Source organism: Nycticebus coucang, chromosome 13, assembly GCF_027406575.1.
Source record: "Nycticebus coucang isolate mNycCou1 chromosome 13, mNycCou1.pri, whole genome shotgun sequence".
In the NCBI taxonomy this organism is placed as follows: domain Eukaryota; kingdom Metazoa; phylum Chordata; class Mammalia; order Primates; family Lorisidae; genus Nycticebus; species Nycticebus coucang.
In genome coordinates, this window is record NC_069792.1 from 90,585,173 (window position 1) to 90,610,104 (window position 24,932).

At 39.1% G+C, this 24,932-nt stretch overlaps 1 protein-coding gene across 28 annotated transcripts in view; it reads right to left on the reverse strand.

The window, feature by feature from the left end:
* CYRIB (CYFIP related Rac1 interactor B) overlaps positions 1-24,932 on the reverse strand; it is a 154,650-nt gene that overhangs the window by 51,520 nt on the left and 78,198 nt on the right. For 16 of the 28 annotated variants that reach the window (XR_008373789.1, XM_053558736.1, XM_053558748.1 and 13 more), the window contains one exon: positions 2,388-2,426. Coding sequence is in view for 7 of the 28 variants with exons in the window: in XM_053558747.1 (XP_053414722.1) it covers positions 2,388-2,426 (39 nt within the window). In the remaining 21 variants the exon portion in view is untranslated. Of the gene's footprint in view, positions 1-2,151; positions 2,171-2,387; positions 2,427-22,175; positions 22,194-24,932 lie in introns of those variants that run through there. The other 12 variants (XM_053558744.1, XM_053558743.1, XM_053558721.1 and 9 more) reach the window with 2 other exon arrangements.

A 24,932-nucleotide genomic window follows, 5' to 3' on the forward strand; every position in this document is an offset into this window, starting at 1 on the left:
ATATCTCTGTCATACACTATGTAAAACTGTAAAGGCTGTAACATTAATAGTTTAGGCTGGCACATTATCACTAGATAGTTCATACTGTTCAGGAAATGTAAAACACTTGGTGACTTTCTGCAAGTCTTTACCTTTTTTGCACTTCCAGAACACAAGCATCAGAGCACTTACTATTTGAATCCTTGCTATGGCAATTATGACATTTCTCTTGTTAAAAACTTTTGGCATCTCATACTTACTTTAACATACTTATTTCATGTCCCTTTAACTAGAATATAAGTTCTTCGAAAGCAGCAACTCTCTGTGGCCTAACATTTATTTTCTGCTATTACGGACCAGCAAAGAGAAGCTTCTTCAAAGCTATTTAAAACTCCTACCCTACACCAATAGCATATCTCTAGGAATGAATAACTACTTTAAGACTATACAGAGACCACAAAGAACTACACTTACTCAAGTGTGATAGAGAAAGAAAGGTCTAGCTGACTTTTCATTAACTGAGGTTCTTAATCTGGGGTCAATAGAGAATTCAGTGATTTGTGAATGTTGATGGGAATCTTTTCATTAACTTTTATAGGAAAATTAGCCATACCTTCAATCAAGATTGAAGGCAACAAACCACAATAGTATTAAAAAAAAGTATGAATTTGCCATTAATGGAAATCACAGGTATTTTCATATCATGTTACAATTATTACAGACTCATCACTATTTAAAATTACAGTAAATAGTAGATTTGCTCCTAAAGCTTATTCTCTAATGCGAGAAACATGTATAACATTAGTGTGAGAAACGCACACATTACTCTATCACAAATTTGTATTTTTAATATTTTTTAACAGTATTTCATTATAACTGATTCCTTTTTTAAGAGACACGGTCTTATCTGTAACCCTGGCTGAAGTCCAGTGATGTAATCATGGCTCCCTATAGCCTCAAACTCCCTTCCCCAGTATCTGGGACTACCAGCACACATCAATATGTCTCGCTAATATTTTTTTATTCCTTTGTTTTTCTTTTTTTTAGAGATGGGGTCTCATTATGTTGCCCAGGCTGGTCTTGAACTCCTGGCCTCAAGTGATCATTTGGCCTCAGCTTCACAAAGTGCTGGAATTGCAGGCATGAGCCACTGTGCCCAGCCATTTTTTAATCCTATGTATTTCATTTCATGAAATCATGGATCATTATTAGAATCATATTCCAAAGTAGATTCACAGGCTTTATCAGATTACCCAAAAGGTCTTTGGCACAAAAACTGGTCAAGAAACTGCACTATGACATATAAAGTAGCTGATCTGATGATAAGTCCAAAAGACCATTGTGAGCACTACTAACATGATAGGCTAGTTTTAAGATAATTGGGCAGCGCCTGTGGCTCAAAGGAGTAGGGCACCGGCCCCATATGGAAATGGCAGGTTCAAATCTGGCCACAGCCAAAAAAAAAAAAAAGATGTAAATGTCTAGTTTATGAGCAGAAAAAAGCATAGAAAGATATTTTAAGCTGATCTTTTCGCTTATGGAATACAAGGTTATGTCTACAAAAAAAATACATTTTCAAATATTAATTAACTTGTAATTAAAATAATTGCAAGACTACAAATGTTTAACTACTCAGGACTATTTAATATTACCACTTTTAAAAAGTATCCTTTACTTCTAAGATTTAAATAAAAGGACTAAAGTTAATAACAGGTAGAATTCTTTTCTTTTTTGTAGAGACAGTGTGTCACTGTACCGCCCTCGGGTAGAGCCGCCCACGGCTCACAGCAACCTCTAACTCTTGGGCTTACGCAATTCTCTTGCCTCAGCCTCCCGAGCAGCTGGGACTACAGGCACCGGCCACGACGCTCGGCTATTTTTTGTTGTTGTTGCAGTTTGGCCGGGGCTGGGTTTCAACCCACCACCCTCGGCATATGGGGCCAGCGCCCTACTCACTGAGCCACAGGCGCTGCCCAACAGGTAGAATTCTTAAGGATAATGTATAAAGTCTTTCCTTCTAGTTTCCAATGCAAAAATATTTTAAACTGCCATATTTTAAACTGCTAAAGTTATGGTTTATACTGGTAGACCTTTCTTGATCAACTATACTGGTCAACTATACTGACAGATAGCTAAAATAACTTAAAAAGGAATTTAAAGAAAAACACATACCTCTCCTATTGAAAGAAAGCTGTTAAAAAAAAAAGTTCTAATTAATTCACATTTTCCCCACTACTTCCTATTCAAAGCCAGAAACTAACAATAGATATTTCCTAAAGACTTTTTAGCAGTTCAATATTGAGTAAAGAATATTTCCCTTAAATTATATTTAGTCAATATAGGTTTTTATATAAATCACAATTTTCTATTTATATGTGAATAATCATTTCCCCCAAAGACATATTTACCTTCAGCCAGAGCTGGTGAATCTGTCCTTGTCCTTCTATCTGTTTAAAAAAAGAAAAAAGGAAGAAAGTCTAAAACATTTTTACATTTTAAATAAGATTTTATTACAGTTAACGTCAAAGATCACGAATGCTATCACATGCAAATTTATACACACACACACACATATCTATCCTTGGTTTAACTCAACCACTATTTATAGAGGACCTATCAAAAGTAAGGCATCATGATAAGCCCTGGAAAATACCAGCAGATGATAAGACAACTTAGTTGTCACCCTCAATACACTCAGACTCATAGGTATATGAAGACAAGTACATAATTCTCATCACAGCTTATAAAGCAAGGGAAGGAAAATTAATACTTCCTCTTTATTATTGTAGCAAGAACCTAAAATTATCAAAAAGGCGTATTTATATAGTCTTATCACAATTTATGTCCAGTTTTGATGTACTAAAAATTGGTTTACTCCAGGTACTAAAACTCTTATTTCATAATGATAACCTGTTATTTGCCAGAGGCATACTTGACAAAACTCAAGTGAATCACAAATTTCTCTCTAGGAATGGCTTTACTATCTATTTGTTAGTCTAATGCAATTTCAGGTAAAACAAATCTTCATAATGAGCTTATTATAACTTCATGGACAGGCACAACAGCTCACACCTGTACTTTTAGCACTCTGGGAAGTGGAGGAGGGAGAACTGCCTAAGGAAGAGTGAGACCCTCTCTGTCTCTAGAAAAAATAGGAAAATTAGCCCAGCATGGTAGCTGGGCTGGAGTCTCAAGCTATTTAGGAGCCTGAGGCAGGAGAATCATTTGAGCCTAGGAGTTTGAGACTGCTGTGAGCTGTGATGATGCCATTGCTCTCTGGCCCAGGCAACAGAGTGAGATACTATCTCAATAAACAAATAAATCAACAAGCAAATAAATAAAATTTAAAATAAATAAAAAATATTATACCTTGCAACTAAGAGCAACTAACTATAACTGCTATTAACAAACTAGATTAGTTCGAAGAAATATTTGACTAATGGAACTAGTCACTTTTGGGTAAAAATTTCCTTCCCTCATCATTTACGCTATAACCCAAGAGTCCTAGATTTAACACACACTCAACCTCTATATATAAACTGCTAGATAAGATCTCGAGTGGACAGAATACTGTCTTCTAAGATGGTAAATGACCTTAACTGTCATCCAAAGACCTGCCTGAAATGTGGTGCTATGTCTCTGAAAGATTTAAAAGGAAAAAATACAAGACTCCATTGGATTCTGATTCTAGAGGAGGGGAGAGGGGCTTCTGCCAGTAGACACAGGAAGGGGTTCTGCAGAACTCTGATGTAATAACTATTACCTGGTCATTTCTGACTCCTTACTTTGGACCAGCAGGTTAAAGAAGCAGTTTACCACATGGCAATGGGGTTTGGGAGTCAGCTGTAAGAACCCTAAGGACCTATATGGCTAATGCTACACAATGGGAACAGGAGGAAACATACCGAGAATCATGGGGATGTGACAGGTGCTGCTATGCTCAGTGATTAAATAGGTGGCTATAGCAACCGTGACACCAAAAGGATAAAGAAATTAGGACATGGATCCCCTGGAGAAGAAACTCTGGATCACTCTACCAGGAAAGTCTTGCTCTGCTGAAGTGCTAGCTGAAGGTGAGGAAAATCTAGAATGGGTGGTTAAGAACAGACTGTTAACTATGAACACTGTTTCACTAGCTCTCCTGTTGTAAATATACTATAGAGACTGAGGCCAGCACGTAAGGAGGCAAGTAAGCTGCAGGGGGCACCTCTTAGACCTCAGCCTCGTATTTTCAATCCAGCTGAGGCTGGCTGTATCTCCCCTTAGCTATACTATCTGCGGCTGGCTTTCTGCTCCGGGGCTTTGCAGTAAGAGATGCCTACAGGAACTCTTCAGCCATCCAGAGACATATACAAACCCGGAAATCTGAAGCTATATATTAACACCATGGGCAACCCTTGACCAAGGAAAGATGGGACCTGGTAGAGAAATACTATCTTCCAACCCAACGGCACATTTTTTTTTTCCCTCAGAGTGCTTCTTCAGGATCAAGCCCCAATTGCTCACAGAAATGACCAGCTCAGTAATGCCCTCTTGGGTTTACTTTCCCTCCTTCCTGTTTCACTTGCCTCAGTCTTCCAACTTCTTTTTCTTGTTAACAGGTCTGCAAATAAATTGCCTGCAAGAAAACCCCTGTCTCGCTCAGGCTTTGCTTCAGGGATGAAACTAGGTTAAGATTCTTGTGTTCCAGGATACCACACTCCCTTTCTTTTTGTTCCTCCTCACTGGATGCTCCTTCTTAATCTCATTTCTTAATCTCTTCCTCTGGAAACTTCTGAAGGCTGACCTGTCTAGAGCTCAGTTCTGAGACCCCCTTCACCCCCTGTGTGTCTTTCTGTCTCTGGGCTTCATGTATAATCTACATATCTGACATATGGCCAAACAGACATATTTCTCCAACTCCACAGTCATATAGTCACTGCCAACTCGGTATTGTCAATAGTACGTCTTAACAAATACCTTAAACTTAATATACCCAAAACTAAACTAAACACTTCTTCCCACCCCAAACCTGATTTACCCACAGCCTTCCCCATCTCACCTGATAGCACCTCTATTCTAGTTGCTCAGGTTAAAAAACCTTAGATTTCTCTTCAACCACTCTTTCATGCATGCTCCATTTTCCACCCCAACTCTTATAATCCTCACATCCATTATTTTCTATGATTAGAACTCAAAGTTGAATATTCATCTGTATTAGCATTATAGATCTGCTATTCCTTCTGTATTCAAGAGGTTCTACAATAGCTATAAAAACACACATGGGGTTGTCTGGAGCCACCTTAGACAGAAGTATTAAGTAGGGCAAATAAGCATGTACATTTGTCTAAATGGTGCCATTGCTATTAAAATGCCATGCTAAAAATGCAGGTGATCCAGTGCTAGACATTCATGTGAAACAGATTTTAGATGTTAGCAACTGATGAAATATAAGTTTTAGAAACAGTGGGCCAAAGAAAACAGTCTGAAGGCTATACAGTACTTGGTTGGTAAACCATCAGTTTTTCTATATAGTACTTCACATTGCCTGTTATGCTGCTAATCCTTAAATTTTTCACTTTTCTCTATCAATTAGGGCATGAATGGGAGCTACTTATGTTCAAAGTCTAACCCTTCTGGTTTTCCTCAAAAAATCCTCTTATATCGATGTTACTATAAGTGGAACAAATAAATACTCTTGTTCTTTCTGTAAAGACAAGTCATCCTTCCCAAAGGCCCACTACAGTCACATAGAAATAAACAAAACGACTAGCCACTTTCATAAACCACAGGAGAAAAAACAGTGCCACTTATATAAAACTATGAGGAAAAATTCAATTGTCCTGTCTAATTCTTAATAAATAAAGACATAATAAACACTTATAATTGTATTCACCATTAGAAATCAAGTATCAGGTCACAAATAGTAAATATATATATATATATTTTTGTAGAGACAGAGTCTCACTTTATTGCCTTCAGTAGAGTGCCATGATGTCACAGGACTCACAACAACCTCTAGCTCTTGGGCTTCAGCGATTCTCCTGCCTCAGCCTCCCGAGCAGCTGGGACTACAGGCGCCAGCCACAACGCCCGGCTATTTTTTGGTTGCAGTTCTGCCGGGGGCTGGGTTTGAACCCACCACCCTCCGCACATGGGGCCAGCGCCCCACTCACTGAGCCACAGGCGCCACCACAAATAGTAAATATTAACTAATATTGAAATTGAATGATCCAGGCTCCAAAATCTACAAACCTAAAGAGGTTCTTCAACTAAGGGTTAAAATGTCTTTACCTCCACAAAACATGGGGAACTATACAGAACCTTCTTCTTTGTGGACTTCCTGGTTATTGTCAGTATCTGGCCCTGTTATTATACTCTCTGCGATGGGAGTTTTCTGATACCTCAACTCAGGAATGTTTTGGAATGTACATCCCCGCAAGGGACAGCCTGTACAATGCATCGGACAGCATGTGCTTTGATCATGCCAAAGGAAACATTCAAGGGATTTAACATATATTCTGGGAAACATATTAGTACCTTATTTTGCAGCTCTATAAGCTCAAACTCTGTAAAATTAAATGCTAGTTAAAAGTGCAAGTACAGTTTTTAGTTTTATTCATTTAATCTACCTCACATGTTCAAAATCCCTCATAAAATGTACACAAGATGTAATTTTAAAAGAATGGCAAATACTGAGAGGTAATAACATAGGAAAAATAAAGCTTCACAATTCTACACATAAGGAAAACAGTATTTTCCCCAGGGTCAATTTTAGAAAAGACCAAATAAATACTTAAATTTATGCATCCTGCCAAAAATAGGTATGCTCCAGAATTATCTCAAGTTGCAAACTGTACTAGCACTAAAGTGACTATCCTTTTCAACTTTTCGCCTTGCTTTATCGCTCCCCCCACCTCCACCACCATTCTCTATGCCCTAGTTGGCCACTGCTATCCCAAATTTAAAAAGATAGAAATCATGACCAAATATGGCTAATCTCAGAAATGCAAAGCTGATTTAGAATAGCTACTAACTGCTTTCACTACATCAAAAGATTAAAGGAAAACAACCATATGATAACCTCAAAAGATACAGAAAGAGCTTTTCATGAAAGCTGTACTCATTTATGATTAAAAATAGAAACTGAGCAAAATAAAAATGGAAAGGATAAAAGGTTATCAGACACTGTCAAAATCTTATAATAAATATAATTCTTTTTTTTTTTTTTTTTTTGGTTTTTTGGCCGGGGCTGGGTTTGAACCCACCACCTCCGGCAAATGGGACCGGTGCCCTACTCCTTGAGCCACAGGCGCTGCCCAAAAATATAATTCTTCATTAAGAAATATTGGACACTTTTCCCTTAAAATCTGAAGTGAGACAAAGATATCCACTACTTCTATTTAACACTGGATTACAGATCCTAGCAAGTGCTAAAAGTCAAGACACATACATTTGTTCACACAGGAAATCCAAAAAGTCTAGAATTCATGAGTTTGGCAAGGTAACTAAACATTATTACCAATTCAAAAATATTTATACTTTTAGTTTCAAGTAAATAGCAGAAAAGGTAATTTGCCCCACAAATAAACAATAGCAAAAAGCAGTATGGTAACTAGGAACAAATCTAACAAAAGCTGTGCAATATCTCCACAGGAAAAAAAAGTCATAAAACTTTATAGAAAGCCATAAATAAAAAGATGTGATGTTCATAACAAGGAAGACTCAATACTATAAAGATGGCAATTCACCCCCAAATTCATCTAAATATTAAATGTATTTCCATCTCTCTTTTTTCAGACAGCCAGAAAGATGGCAGACATTCAGACAGCGCAAGGCCTACCAAAAGCAGCTGACCATCTTTCAAAACCAAAAAAGGGTCTTGTTGGGAATATTGTCAAAGAGAAGTTCCCTAGGTACTACAAGAACATTAGAGTTGGGCGGCGCCTGTGGCTCAGTTGGTAGGGCGCCGGCCCCATATACCCAGGGTGGCGGGTTCAAACCCGGCCCTGGCCAAACTGCAACCAAAAAAAAAAATTGCCGGGCGTTGTGGCAGGCGCCTATAGTCCCAGCTACTCGGGAGGCTGAGGCAAGAGAATCGCTTAAGCCCAGGAGTTGGAGGTTGCTGTGAGCTGTGTGAGGCCACGGCACTCTACCGAGGGCCATAAAGTGAGACTCTGTCTCTACAAAAAAAAAAAAAAAAAAAAAAAAGAACATCAGAGTTTCAAGACTCCCAAGAAGCTCCTAAGGGCATCTACAATGATGAGAAATGACCCTTCACTGGTAATGTCTACATCCAAGGGTGGATCCTGTCTCACATGGTGACCAAGATGAAGATGCAAAGGCCCATGGTCATCCTCCAAGACTACCTCCACTAAATCCACAACTGTTTTTTTTTTTTGTTTTTTTTTTTTTATTTTTTATTTTTTTTTTATTGTTGGGGATTCATTGAGGGTACAATAAGCCAGTTACACTGATTGCAATTGTTAGGTAAAGTCCCTCTTGCAATCGTGTCTTGCCCCCATAAAGTGTGACACACACTAAGGCCCCACCCTCCTCCCTCCATCCCTCTTTCTGCTTCCCCCCCATAAACTTAATTGTCATTAATTGTCCTCATATCAAGATTGAGTACATAGGATTCATGCTTCTCCATTCTTGTGATACTTTACTAAGAATAATGTCTTCCACTTCCATCCAGGTTAATACGAAGGATGTAAAGTCTCCATTTTTTTTAATAGCTGAATAGTATTCCATGGTATACATATACCACAGCTTGTTAATCCATTCCTGGGTTGGTGGGCATTTAGGCTGTTTCCACATTTTGGCAATGGTAAATTGAGCTGCAATAAACAGTCTAGTACAAGTGTCCTTATGATAAAAGGATTTCTTTCCTTCTGGGTAGATGCCCAGTAATGGGATTGCAGGATCAAATGGGAGGTCTAGCTTGAGTGCTTTGAGGTTTCTCCATACTTCCTTCCAGAAAGGTTGTACTAGTTTGCAGTCCCACCAGCAGTGCAAAAGTGTTCCCTTCTCTCCACATCCACGCCAGCATCTGCAGTTTTGAGATTTTGTGATGTGGGCCATTCTCACTGGGGTTAGATGATATCTCAGGGTTGTTTTGTAAATCCACAACTGTTTTGAGAAGTGCCACAAGAACATGCCTGTGCACCTGTCCCCCTGCCTCAGGGACAACCAGATAATCAACACTGTTACAGTGGATAAGTGCTAGCCCCTGAATAAAAGGGTGGGGCATTTCAAAGTTACTTTCTCATTCACAGGTTAAAAAAAAAAAATGCAATTTCAACCAAACTCCCAAAAGAATTCTGTTGTAATTCTTGGAACTTAATAAGCTGATTCTAAAATTTACATGAAAAAGCAAAAACTCAAGGACTCAAGTAGGACAATTTGTCCAATCAGATATCAAGATACAAATAAGACTTAAGATAATTAAGACAGAATGACACTGATACAAAGACAAACTGACAAAAGAGAACTATACAAAAGCAAAACAGACAGCCCAGCACCAAACTCATTCAGACACATATGGAAAGGAGGTAAATGTTAAGGACCACGCTGCAGACCACTGGGAAAGGAGAAGAATGGGACTGGGTTAGTTGATTACTCATATAGAAAAAAATAAAAAATCCCTATCCTATACCATATGTAAAAATCAATTACCATTTAAAAGGCAAAATTCAAACTTTTAGAAGAAAATATAAAATGTTTATAATCCTAAGGTTGGGAAGGAGTGTTTAATTTAAATAAGATTTAAAAAACATTAACCACAAAATCAAAAAACTGATATTACATTAATATCAATAACTTGTTCATCAAGATACTTTAAAGAAATTGAATACAAAATACCAGTTTCATGAAAACACTTCAAATTGTATATAAAACCAGCACATTGTACCCCATGATTGCATTAATGTACACAGCTATGATTTAATAAAAAAAAAAAGAAAGAAAGAAAGAAAAGCAATTGAATACATAAGCCAAACACAGGTGGGGGACGTGGGGCACATGTCTGTAATTCCAGCACTTTGGAAGGATCATGTGAACTCAAGTGTTTGAGACCAGTCTGGGCAACATAGCAAGACGATACCTCTAGAAAAGTAAAAAATTAAAAAAAAAAGCAGGCTCAGTGCTCATAGCACAGTGATTATGGTGCCAGCCACATACACCAAGGCTGGTGGGTTCGAACCCAGCCTGGGCCAGCTAAACAACAATGACAACTGCAACAGGTGTTGTGGTGGGCGCCTATAGTCCCAGCTACTTGGGAGGCTGAGGCAAGAGAATCGTTTAAGCCCAAGAGTTTGAGGTTGCTGTGAGCTGTGACGCTTTTTTCTGTGAGATAGGATCACCCTTGGATGTAGACATTACCAGTGAAGGGTCATATTTTTTTCTACCAAGAGCAACATAGTGAGACTCTGCCTCAAAGGGAAATTAAAAAAAAAGGCAGAAGTCATGGCACACCCCTGTAGCTACTCAGGAGGCTGAAGCAAAAGGATCACTTAAGCTGAAGAGTTCAAAGTTACAATGAGGTATGATGGCACGACTGCACTCCAGCCTGGGTGACAAAGAAATTAAACACACAAACCACTAAACTATAAGAAGATACTGGCAAAACATATAACAGAGAAAGAATTAGTATCTATTTAAAAGACAGACCACGTAACTGGACACACAGTGCATTGTGCCTGTAATTTTAGCACTTTAAGAGGCTGAGGCAGGAGGATAGCTTGAGGTCAGGAGTTCAAGACCACTCTGAGCAACAGAGGAAGCCTCTATCTCCACAAAAAACAAAATTAAAAAATTAGCCAGCTATGGTGGCTAAGTGCCTATCATCCGAGCTACTTGGGAGGCAAGGGAGGAAGATTATTTCAGTCTAGGAGACTGATAATGCAGTGTAATCACACCACTGCATTCCAGTCCAGGAAACAGAGTGAGACTCTGCCTCAAAAAAACGAAACAATAAAAGGACCACAAAGCCAGCTACTTGAGAGGCTAAGGTGGGAGGATCACTTGAGGCCAGGAGTTAGAGGCAATAGTATGTTATGATCTCACCTCTGGATAGCCACAGTACTCCAGCCTGAGCAAAATAGTGAAATAGTGATAACTTGTGCAACTCTGAGCTGTGATGATGATGCCACTGGACTCTAGCAGGGGTGACAGAGAGACACTCTGTCTCAAAAAACAAAAAACAAACAAAGCTACCAGAACCTTAGGTCACCTTCTGGGGCTGGGGGGAAGAGGAGAAGGATTGGGAAAAGCTAGAAGGTACATTCAAATAAAAACAAAGGTTTGTTGATTTACTTTCCTTTTCATACAAGTTGCAAGATAATCAACAAGAGGACCAGATGAAGCATGTTAAAGATTCAGTGAATTCCTCATATGTGTGTCATGTTTATGATGACAAGAAGTGTGCTTCTATCACTGCTAATGAAACTGATTAAGCTACATATGAAGCACAAAAGTGAATCCTATAAATTAATGCTCTGACTTTCAAGAATCTGCTCTACTTTCAAAATGCCTAAATATAGCAGAAGCTCTTGAGATAAACTTTGCCTTTCCCTAAGGTGTTATAATTACAGTAAAAGCCCTCTTTTCCCATTATAATCAGAACCAGAAGTTGTTCAGATAATTGAGATTCTTCACAGAAACATCTATAATACACACACACACAAGCACGCACACGGATTCAGTAGCTAATACTTTTGTGAAAACCAAGCTATATTCTTTGAATACAGGTCACTGTCAGATCTAACACTTTTATAAAAATTACTAGGAAAAGAAATGAAAACAAGTTTTCTTAAAAGCTTACAAGACACAAATTCCAATTCTTTGCAAGTTGCCAACCGTCAGTTTGTGTGCTAGTGCTAGTCTGCAAATGCACTTTGAGTAGCACCAATGTGAATAAAACATGGGCTCTGGAGCCAGAATGTCAGGCTCAGCTTTGGGCAAGTTAATCTCTCTCTACCTTTGTTTGCTCATCTGCAGAGTAGGGATAATAGTAATACCTAGCATGTGACTGGGTTACTGTGAGGATTGAACATGCAAACATATGTATAGCATTTAAAATAGTCCCTGACACATAAGTGTTCTATAAACATAAGTTGATGTTACCATTATTGTTTATGGACTATAACCATAATAGGTGATGGATTCATGGGTGATTGATTACCTATGTTGAAGTTCATCAAACTGTATGTGTTAAATATGTGCCGTTTGATCAATGTCCAGTAGGCAATAATGAAGCTGTTTATAATAAACAGTCCACAGGCTGGGCATGGTGGCTCATTCCCATAATCCCAGCAACTTGGAAGGCAGGAGGATCACTTGAGCTGAGGTTTTCAAGACCAGCCTGGGGAACAAAGTAAGACCCCTGTCTCTACAAAAGTAAAGATAGAAAATGAGCCAGGAGTGGTGGCATGTACCTGTACTCCTAGCTACTCAGGAGGCTGAGGCAGGAGGATCACTGAAGCCCAGATGTTTGAGGTTACAATGAGCTATGATTACACTAGTGTACTCCATCCTAAGCAACAGATTGAGACCCTGTCTCATAAAGAAGGAAAAAAAAGGTCCATGGGCCATGTGCATCTGCTAAAAAAGTGGATTCTCAGGCTTGCCACAACCTTCTAAATTCTGGGGGTCAGGTCTAAGAATCTGCATTTTCCAAGACTGAGAAGACTCTCATGTATATTAATATTTACTCTATAACCTAAAGAACAGATCTAATGCAGGGGTCCTCAAACTTTTTAAACAGGAGCTAGTGCACTATCCCTCAGTCAGTTGGAGGGCCAGACTATAGTTAAAAAAAAAAAAACAAACTATGAACAAATTCCTATGCAAACTGCACATATCTTATTTTGAAGTAAAAAAATAAAACGGGAACAAATATAATCACACCACCTCATGTGGCCCGCAGGCCATAGTTTGAGGACCCCTAGAGTATCCAAAGAGCTCCCACTCTCATCTTCCACAAAAATATACTTAGAACTTTGGTCCATCAATTTTTTTTTATAAGATCAAACCTTACTTATTAGCATTTGACAGGTTATTATTTTATTAGTACTTATGTCAACATGGTCTTATATAAAGTCCATAACTTCAGAGCTTTACAACTGAGACATTTTGCCTATTATATTCATATTTTAATTTTAAAATCTGGTCTGTGGGTGATCTTTAAAGAAGTTCAATAAAAGAAAAGCCTACAGAATTAAAGAATTTTAAAGCTGAAAATAAAGCGTTATGATTTAAATTTAAAATCACAGGCTCAGCACCCATACTCAGTGGTTAGGGCGCCAGCCACATACACCGGGGCTGGCAGGTTCAAGCCAGGCATTGTGGCAGGCAACTGTAGTCTCAGCTACTTGGGAGGCTAAGGCAAGAGAATCACTTAAGCCCAAGAGTTTGAGGTTGCTGTGAGCTGTGTAGCACTCTAATGAGGGCAACATGAAATACTGCCTTAAAAAAAATTTTTTTTTTGTAAGTCACAGAGCTGAAATAGTGGCTTGGGAGGCTAAGGTGCAAGGAATCACTTGAGGTCAGGACTCCAAGACCCCACCTCTAAAAACAAACAAACAAAAAAAATTAGCTGGGAGCAGTGGCACCCACCTGTAGTCCTAGAGACTTGGTTCTGAGGTAGGAGGATCACTTGAGCTCAGGAGTTCAAGCTCTGCAATGAGCTAAAATTGTGCCACGGCACTCCAGCCAGAGTGACAGAACAAGACCCCATCTCCAAATGAATGAATAAATTTAAACTCATAATTCTATCCTATCCCATTTCCCAGAAAGGTCCAATCTGAGCAGAGTCCATAGTGAAATGCAAACATCTTCTATTCTACTTTCTTCTAAAACAAGTCTCCTATTCCAACTTCCTTCTAAGTAGGCTCCAATTCCATTGCCTTCCATTTCTCCTAGATTCTTATTCATTGTCATTTCTCTACCTCCAGTTTTTACGCTATCACTAACTAATGCAATCATCTTCTAAATGGTTAACCCACTTCAAGTTTTCTCTCCTCTCTATTTCTATTATACAAATACCTGAGTACCTGATGTCAAGCACTTCAACAGATGCTAATTTTATCTCACCACTGCCCTACTAAAAATTTCTTAAAAGCTCCAAATGCCATTCAGAACATATTCTCAAACTGGCACACTTAGGAATTCCCATTCTAGGAACAACATAGAACGTGCTACTGAAGTGGTCTCAGCAGAGATCCCTAACAGCCTAAGCCCACTGCAGTCCTGAAACACGTTTCTTCTTCCTGGGAAGGCATTCCTTTCTTCCTTACAAAAAGGCCCCTATTTTTAAAAGTCCAGTGCTCATAGCTCAGTGAGTAGGGTGCCAGCCACATACACTGAGGCTGGTGGGTTCGAGACCAGCCCAGACCTGCTAAATAACAATGACAACTGTAACAAAAAAATAGCTGGGCATTGTGGAGGGCACCTGTAGTCCCAGCTACTCGGGAGACTGAGGCAAGAAAATTGCTTACGCCCAAGAGTTTGAGGTTGCTGTGAGCTGTGACGCCATGACACTCTACTGAGGGTGACATAATGAGACTCTGTCTCAAAAACAAAAAAAACAATAGAGCTATTACCTCTTCAAGCAGGCTTTTCCCCCTAATATTCCAGCCCACACAATCCTAAAACATTTTTATCCAACAGTACAATGCTATTCGACACATCCAGGTTGAGGACAATTTTGCTTATCTGTGGTATCAGATATTGTGAAAAGTATGCATGGACCTTTTCCTTTGCTCATAAGCTTTAGTTAGTGTTTGTGTATTCAACGTGTGGCCCACGACAATTCTTATACTTTCAATGTGCAACAGAAAAGAAAAAAGGTCAAACCCTCCTACTATAGACTTGAGACCAGTCCTATCCCAGTATGAATCCTAGTTCTGACAACTGCTCCCCTGACTCAGAGTCACACAGCTAGTAAGCATTAGTTTATCTGTCAAATGAAGTTAACAGTTTACCATTTAACACTGTTGTAAGGATTAAATGAGATTCAATGAGAATGTATGTTTAGTGCTTAGCAAAAAGCAAAAAGCGAGACATTCAATGAATAGTAGCTACCATTAGCAACACTGATTAAACACCTACCATGTGGCAGATACCGTGCTAGGTTCTATCAATAGTAATACAAGACCGCAATTTGATGTACACACCGATGCCATTCGTCCATACAGGTTAGAAACAGCAGTCATCACTCTTACCTGTACTCCTTATCTGTATTCCCTAAAGGCTTCTCTCACGTGCCCACAACCACTCTACTAGAGCATAAGCCAGGACTCCTACCGTTGTTTCCTTTGGGTCTCAGCTCTAAGTCTAATTTCTTTCAACTCATCCTCTATTATGTTAGGATTATGTCAGACATGATCCTTCTAAGGCAGAAATCCAATCACATACCTACACATCATCCTTCCAATTAATATATTTCAGTAACTGTAGTGCCATAACAGGTTGACTCATTTTTTAAAAACAGGTTTATAAGATTTCTCTTAAATATCTTTTTACGTATTGTTAAAGCAGCTTCATAAAAAATGTAATTGTTTTTCTTTAAAAATTTCAGCTCTAGCTGGGTGTGGTGGCTCATGTCTGTAATTTTAGCACTTTGGGAGGCTCAAGAGTTTAAGACAAGCCTGAACAAGGAGTGAGATCCTGTCTTTACTAAAAATAGAAAAAGACCTAGCTGGGCATTGTGGTGGGCACCTACCTTTAGTCCTAGTTACTTGGGAGGCTGAAGCAAGAGGATCTTTTAAGCCCAAAAGCTTGAGGTTGCTGTGAGGTATGATACCACAGCACTTTATCCAGGGTGACAGAGTGAGACTATCTCCAAAAAAAAAAAAGAAGCCACACAGTAATTTTATTACACAGTCAGGATCGTCCAATCTCAGACCAAGAAACCATTTATGGAAAAGTGACCAACCCCAGATGTGATAATATTTGTTGTGGGGTTCGCAAATACCCTAAAAGCCAAATCTAACCCAATGGCCTTGTTTTTGTTCTGCCTGCACACTAAGAATTATTTTAAATATCTTTTAAAGGTTGAAAAAGGAAAACAACAAAACCTACCAAGTTGATTATGCACTTAGACTCAAAGTGTTCTCTCTGCGATGATCTCTTTCTTTTGTTTTATATATTCCAAATCACTCTAACTAAAAACAATGATGAAGACCCTCGACCTGGGTCTACCTTTTCTTTAGTCCCTTGATTCATACATTCCCACACAAATCAGTAAAACTACTTGTCATGCTTTCTAAAAATCTTTCACATTTCAAATTAAAAGTAAAATTTGGGGCTATACTAAAAACTAGCATTTTTACATCCTTAATAGCACATCCTATATTCATACTAAATCCCCTACCTCCATTTAGTGTTAAGGAATACATTTTAAGGAAATGAAATACAAGTAAAAGAGAGAAAACACTTAAAACTATAGGAAACATTTGCTTTAAGATAGGGAAAAGATAGGGTCGGGCACGGTGGCTCATGCCTGTAATCCCAACACTCTGGAAGGCCGAGGCCAGTGGATTACCTGAGCTCAGCCTGAGCCAAAGTGAGATCCTGTCTCTAAAAACAGCCGACCATTGTGGCGAGTGCCTATCGTCCCAGCTACTCGGGAGGCTGAAGCAAGAAGATCACTCGAGCCCAAGAGTTTGAGGTTGCTGTGAGCTGTGACACCAGAGCACTCTACCAAGGGCGACCAAGGGAGACTCTGTCTCAAAAAGAGATACTAAACATATGTAAAAATCTACTACATAACTGCACATTTTTCTATAGACTATAATTCTTTTATAAAACACTACTAAGGTGATAATACCCTTTTTATAAAAAGTACATGAGAAAAATCTCAGAATTTTACCTGTCAGTGCTAATATAAGGGATTGATCTATGTCCAGAACACATCTGGCTGTTCAAAGTTGATGCCATTTTATCCACAAGAAAATGCTTCAATGAGCACATTCTTCTTATAGAAATTAATTTTCACTGACACTTTTCTTATTTAAAAAAACTGTAACCATTACACCCAACAAACAGAACCTGTGGAAAGCAACCATAAAAAGCAACTTTTTGTCCACCACTGTCCACTCTAGTTACTCTGTAGCAATAATGTCCCTGAACTTTTATTTAAACAAGTGACCATACATGACATTAGTCACTTTCAAGTTATAAACACAATCTGAGTTTAGAAACTGAAAGATCCGTAGGACAACTGTCAAATTCTTTCATTCAAGGTTAAAGTTCTCGGTTTTCTCAGCTTGGCTGCTACAGGACAGCCCTGTGCAGTATTGAAAGGACTGTGCCTCTACCCCTCTCCCTTCTCCCTGCTAGCCGTGGGTGGGGCAATTATTGCCAAGGAGGGCTTAGACATTCTCGTGACTCAAAAAAACGTTTCAAACTGATTCTGTCAAGGGATGCATTCAGAGGTTAGCCTTCCCAACTGGAGGCATTCACCCACTCTGGCCCTAAAGCTCTCACTCCAATTCTTATCACATAGGACAAGGCATCCCCTCTGGGAATCAGCCCCATCCCAATACCCTTCCACCCTCGTCTTTCAAGCTTTCTCTCACTAGTGGTCTTCATGTGCTCTATGGGAAACATGGATCCTTTGGCCCAAAAAACTTTGGCAGGACTGGCAGTCTGTCCCCACTGCTCGCTTTGGTGCACTGGCAGTCTCTCTTCTACTCTTTAAATTTTCTAGCATCAGATAGGTATCAATCCATTGTGTCCCCCAAATTGCAGGAGTTGCATAATAAGCTCCCCAAGTGGGATAAAGTTCCTAAATCTTTGCTCTCCCTCCCACAAAGATAAGGGCAAAGTTAGGAGAGACTCTTTGCATACCAACCACTGGGTTTTAAGAACTCTTCCAATTTCTAACAATTCTAAAACTCTTTTCTGATTTCTAACCTTCTGAATCCTTTTATACCCACAGATGGGGTACGTAGAAGTCATAAGATTCATTTTCTGGCTCTTTTTCATGCACACCTGCATGATTTTCTTACAACTCACTTTACAAGTAGGAATATATTTGACTGAGGGTCAAATTCAGAATAAAAGCGTTCCATTTTAGCACCTTAAACTACATATCTTCTATTTCCTAAATTTTCCATAAAAAGCAAGAAGAAGGGTGGAGGGAGGGTAATAGGTAGGGCCACACCTATGGTGCATCTTAGAATGGGTACAGGCGAAACCTACTAAATGCAGAATACAAATGTCTACATACAATAACTAAGAAAATGCCATGAGGGCTACGTTGAACAGTTTGATGAGAATATTTCAGATTGTATATGAAACCAGCACATTGTACCCCTTGATTGCACTAATGTACACAGCTATGATTCAACAATAAAAAAAAATAAATAAAAAGAAAAAAGAAAAAATGGCAAATAGCAAGAAGAAAATAAAAATTTACAATCTTACCAGATACTAACACCTTCTTTTCTGTTAATTTGTCATCTAAAACTTTATTTCAAGTTTTAACTTTTAAAAATTGTGTATAAAAACACCTATACCTCATTTATATAGATTCCTTGAGTAATCCAGTTCCTTACCTAAATTAAGCATTCCTTTATCAAGCATAAAATTTCTACTAAACCGATGTGATGGTCTTCCTAAAATTTGTTTTATATGTCACTCCCAAACCCAAAACCTTTACTGGCTCCCCGCCCCAGAGATTAAACCAGGCGTCCTCAAACTGCGGCCCACGGGCCACATGAGGCGGTGTGAATTGTATTTGTTCCCATTTTGTTTTTTACTTCAAAATAAGATACGTGCAATGTGCATAGGAATTTGTTCATAGTTTTTTGGTTTTTTTTTTTTTAAACTATAGTCCGGCCCTCCAACGGTCTGAGGGACAGTGAATTGATCCCCTGTTTAACAAGTTTGAGGACGCCTGGATTAAACTTTATCTTTTAAAATATTAAGCATAACCTATACAGTCTCCTATAGGTGTTACATCTCTAAATGTAATTTTAAACTATGTATTCACCACATAAAATCATACTACAAGAAAAATGTGGACGTCAGAAGAGTTTCTAATAATGGGATTTGACCTACACTGGCAGAAAAGCAGCATTTCAGAATTCAGTTACAGTTCCAAGATGTCTGCTGAAAGTATCTCAGATTCTGGCTTCATTAATAGTCCCAAGGTTGGGCAGCGCCCATAGCTCAGAGAGTAGGGTGCTGGTCACATACACTGAGGCTGGCAGGTTGGAACCTGGCCCGGGCCAGCTAAAACAACAATGACAACTGCAACGAAAAATAGCTGGGTGTTGTGGCAGGTGCCTATAGTCCCAGCTACTTTGGAGGCTGAGGCAAGAGAATCACTTAAGCCCAAGAGTTTGAGGTTGCTGTGAGCTATAACACTACAGCACTCTACCGAGGGGACTAAGACTCTGTCTCAAAGAAAAAAAAAAAAAAGTCACAATGTTGAACTCAAAAAAGTTGTTATCCCTTCACTAGCATGGTAAAACTAAGCTTGTAATGGAGATCACTTCACATATGACTACAAAAAAATGTCTGTATCACTACACATAAATACACATATCTACTGGATTCCCCCCCACTCATTATCACCAACTGCCAAAAGTTAGCCTAATGAGGCCAGGCACGGTGGCTCACACCTGTAATCCTAGCACTTGGGAGGCTGAGGCAAGTGGATTGCCTGAGCTCACAGATTTGAGACCAGCCTGAGCCAGAGTAAGACCTGGTCTCAAAAATAGGGAGGCATTTGTGGCAGGCACCTATAGTCCCAGCTACTCGGGAGGCTGAGGCAAGAGAATTGCTTGAGCCCAAGAGTTTGAGGTTGCTGTGAGCTAAGATGCTACAGCACTCTACTAAGGGCTACATAATGAGACTGTCTAGGGGAAAAAAAAAAAGTTAGCCTAAAGGTCCAGGGATTTATGAAAACTTTAAATGTTTAAAACTAAATTTGGGGATTAATTTTAGTAAGTTTTACACATAATTTGCTATCCATTCTTAGAGCACACATACAAAAATTTCTTTTAACGTCATTTTTCAGCAAATGATATTAAGAAGTAAATTCTATTAATACATGCTATCAAGAAAAACGTATTCATAGCTCTTAAAGAGGCTTCAGTCTTCTCAGAAGTTTATGTCAGTAAAAACTCACAGAACTGCTAATGCACCCGGAGTAAGATAAATAACCAAGTCTCTTTTAAGATTAACGTAAGTGTAGTCACTCAAAAATTACACACCACTGAGTGTGGGCAAATATTGATGTGTCTTTATGTATAAAGGTAGAGGGTGAGGGTGGGTGTACTTGTATGTAGGACATGTATACAAGGTCTATCTAGAAAGTATCCAGTGTTAATATAATAGGGATAGTTTGCACAACACTGATGTAACCTGACAGCCAAGGAGAGTGGACTGGAATGTGCATGCGTGAAGAAAGATGATTTTGCTGTACTCACCAGTGGGATGCTAGACACCACTGAGTGAGCAGGTGTACTGTGTGGCTCTTGCATTCAAAATGACAGAGTCAGTGGGGCAACAAATGTGCCTCAAATTATGCACTAAGCTTGAACATTCCTCCACAGAAACTATTTGGTTCAGAAGGCTTCCAGGGACAATATAATCAGTGCAGCACACATTAAAACTGTGACAAGAATGCTTCAAAGACAGTTGAGAACTTGTTGAAAGTGACCCAAATTGTGGAAGGCCTGCAACAAACAGAACACCTGGGAATGCTGAATGTGTAAGGGCTGCAATCAACAAAGGTCAGCAACTGCCAGTGCAAGAACCAGAAGCTGATCTGGGGATTTCAAAAACTACTGTGTCTGAGATTTTGGGGCAGGATCTTGGCATTAAACATGTTGTGGCAAAATGTGTTCCAGGGCTTCTGCTACTAAAACAGAAAGAACATCGTGCTGCATTTGCTAATGGCTTGCTTCAAATTGCAACCAATGAACCAGATTTCCTCAAGGTCATAACTGCAGATGAATTGCCTGTCTAAGGCTATCTTCTGGAAAGAAGAGCTCATTCTTCCGCCTGGTTCTTTATGCCTGAAGGTGAGGCAAAGTTGCAGGAAAATTAAGACCATGTTAACTGTGTTTTTGGATTAGGAAAGTGTTGTTCATCACACAAGTATACTGCTCCAAGACCAAACAATTAACAAGAAGTACACTGTACTACCTCAACGTTTTTTGTCAGTTGAGAGATGCAATGTAATGAAAATGGTGCATCCAAGACAGTTTTATCGTAGTGATGTACTCACTCATGCATCACGTCTCTTACAGAGTTTTATGGCAAAAACATCAGGTAGCTCAGCCTCCCTATGGCCCAGGTTTGATGCCCTAAAACTTCTGGCTTTTTCTAAAACTTCTTTTTTTTTTGGCCAGGGCTGGGTTTGAACCCGCCACCTCTGGCATATGGGACTGGCGTCCTACTTCTTGAGCCACAGGCGCTGCCCTGCTTTTTCTAAAACTAAAATTACCTTTGAAAGGAAAGAAATTTCAGATTGTTGGTGAGATTCAGGAAAATATGACAAAGTAACTAACTGATGGTGATTCCAATATAGCATTTTGCAGAATGTTCTGAACAGTGAAAGAGACTGTGGGAGAATTGTGTGAGGTCCCAAGGTGCCTACTCTGAAGGAGACTAAGGCATCATTGTCATATATACAATGTTCCTTGTATCTTATATCTTTTTCAATAAGTGTCTCCAGTTTTCATATTATATGGCTGGCTATTTCTGGACAGACCTCCTATATACATAACAATGCCTGAAAAGATGTTCACCGAAACAATGACTACATAGATGGTGATTTTTGGTCTCTCCTTTTACTTCTCTATATTGTTTCAATTTTTTATAAATATAAGAGCATATAATTTTATAAGAATTTTCATTATTAAAATATGGTATAAAAGCTACTATAATCAAGCCAAATAGTACTAGCAGAAGGACAGATCAAAAAACTGACATAAAAGTCTAGAAATAAACCCATAAATCTGTGGTCAACTGATTAGCAACAAAAATACCAAGACAATTCAACAGGTTCAACAGGGGAAAGCCTGGTCTTTTCAACAAATGGTGCTGAGACAACAGGATATTGACATGCAAAAGATGAACTTAGAAACTTATCTCCAGCCATAAAAGTTAACCAAAATGTATCATAGACCTAAATGTAAGGACTAAAAGTATAAAACTTTTAGAAGAAACAGCTAGCCAGGCATAGTAGCTCACACCTGTAATCCCAGATACTCCGGAAGTTAAGGCAAGAGGATCACTTGAGCCCAGGAGTTAAAGACTGCAAAGAGGTAAGATCATGCCTTGGTGACAAGACGGAGACCCTGTCTCACTAAGGAAAAAAAAAAAGACAGGAATAAATCAGAAATCTCACAACCTTTGGTTAAGCAGGAAAACACAGAAAGTATAATTTTTAACAGAAAGAAAAACTAAACTTTACCAAAATTTAAAACCTACACTTTAAGAGACACCATTAAGAAAACAAAAGAACAAGTGACAGACTGTGAGAAAATACTTGCAAATAATATATCTCTATAAAGGACTTGGATCCATAAAATACAAACAAAGCTCTTACCACTCAGTAAGAAAAAAACAACCCAATTAAAAATGGGCAAAAGATCTGATAATCCCCTCACTAAAATAGATATAAAAATGGCTTGAAAAGATGCTCAACCTCATCAGTCATTAGGGAAATGCAAATTCAAACCACAATGCTATACTACTTCATACCCACTATGATAATTACTGTATTTTGCCATATATAATACACTCCTGTGTATAATGTGTACCCACGTTTTTGGCTCAAACTTTCAGGGGAAAAAATATCTTCCATTTTAACTTTTTTTGAAGGAGGGTGGAAGTGGCTGCATAGCAGCGTTACCTTCCCTAAGGAGAGGTGGGAGGCACAGAGCCTCAGAGCCAGCTGCTGTGGAGAAGCCAGAAGTGAGCCCAGGTAGCAGGTGAGAGTGGTCCAGACAGAGCACCTGACATCACCCAATTGTTCCTTCCCAGCAGACCCTCGCCCTCACATCCTCTCATTTTCTATTCCCACTCATGTCCCTTGGTGGGATCATGGCCCCAGCCACTCCACTGAGAACCCCAGAGGGCTTATTTCTGGGGAAGCTGGTGTGAGGGGCCACGGTTGGCACTGCCTGCTCTGGGCTCCTGACAGTAGACCCGTGACTTTTCCAGGCTGCTTCATCTCTTATGCAGGTGGCCCCATTCTGAGGTCCCCCAGGACACTATGCTGAGGAGGAAGATCCCTGAGCTAGAATCTGGGAAATCTGGGGTCTGAGACCCAGTTCTTCTAACAGCCCACTGTCATGACCCTAAGCCTGAGTCCCCCTGACACTTCTGTCTGCAAGGGTACCTGGCAGCGAAGCATAAAAGCTCAGGGATACCTAAGCCCACAGATTGTAATTTTGAGCCTATGACTGGCCCAAACCCCCAAGGTGTTGAGTTGGTACAATTTCCCAAATTTGCCCGTAGGAAGAACCATCTAAGATGCTTGTTAACAGAACAGATAGCAGGTCTTTCTCATGGAGAGCTGATTCAGTGTATTTGGTGTGGTTCAGCAGTCTCATTTTAGCCAGAGGGGTTCAATCTGTGGTCTATGAGCCACATGCGGATTATCTGAGGACTGTTTTGCTTATCTATGATTGAGGGTATCACAAAAAGTATGCAAGGACTTTTTTTTTTTGCTCATCAGCTTTTACTAGTGTTTGTGTAGTTAAAGTATGACCTAAGACAACTCTATTCTTCCAATGTGCAGCAGAAAAGAAAAAAGACTAGATAGCCCCAAACTAGTCCCCTGAGTGTTTTGTACCATTTGCAAGTTTGGGAAAGGCTGGTGTCATTCATTCCGATGTTACTGAGTACCCAAGGTCTGGATGGTTCAAGGAGGTCCGGGTCTAGTCACCAAAGGCTTCCTCCTCAGCACCATCAGCCCAACAGGCAGGAGGTTCCTGCAGCTGCAGTGCCTGCCCAGTGAGGGGGCGGCCAGGGAGGAGAGCAGTGCAGTTAGTGTATTCCAGGGTACTATTTTACATACAGATATTATTGCTTTTTTAGAGTTACACTTTTAAAGTATAAGCATAAATAAAGGAATTAAAAAACATTTATATAGATATGAAATTAGTACTACCCATGTATACACAATTATACACAGCAAAATATGGTATAATCAAAAAGATAATGACAAATCTTGAGAGGATTTGGAGAAACTGAAATCTCATACATTCCTGGCTGGATATAAACTAGTACTGACAGTATGCACAACAGTTTGGTAATTTCTGTAAAATTAAAAATAAATTTGCCATATGACTCTACAATTCCACTCCTAAGTATCTACCCAAAAGAAATGAAAATATACAGCACTTGTACACCTAACTGCACATAAATTATTCATAGCATTATTTATAAAAGCCAAAAAATGAGAACTATCCAAATGTCCATCCACTGACAAGTGAAAAACAAAACATGACATGTCCACACAATGGAATATTACTGAACAATAAAAAGGAACAAACAAATTACTAATACACTCAACACCATGGATAAACCTCAAAAGCATTAAATGAAATAACCCAGACAGAGAAAGAGTATATATTATATGAATCCATTTACAAAAAACTTCAAAGAAAGGAAAAATTTATAGAGATAGGTAAGTGGTTGCCTATGGCTGGGGTAGTAATGAAAATGAACTGTAATAGGGTTCAAGGGATCCTACTGAGTTATTAATAGGACAATGCTGTAAAACTGAACAACGGCGTTGGTTGCAAAGCACAGTGCATTTACTAAAAAGTCATTGACTTATCATTTAAAATAGTTGGATTTTATAGTATATAAAGCATATCCCCATAAAATTATTTTTAAAAAAAGATAATGAGGGGAAAAGCTACAACACAGTTATGAGTATTAAAAGAATTACTAGTTTTGGGTGGCGCCTGTGGTTCAAGGAGTAGGGCGCCGGTCCC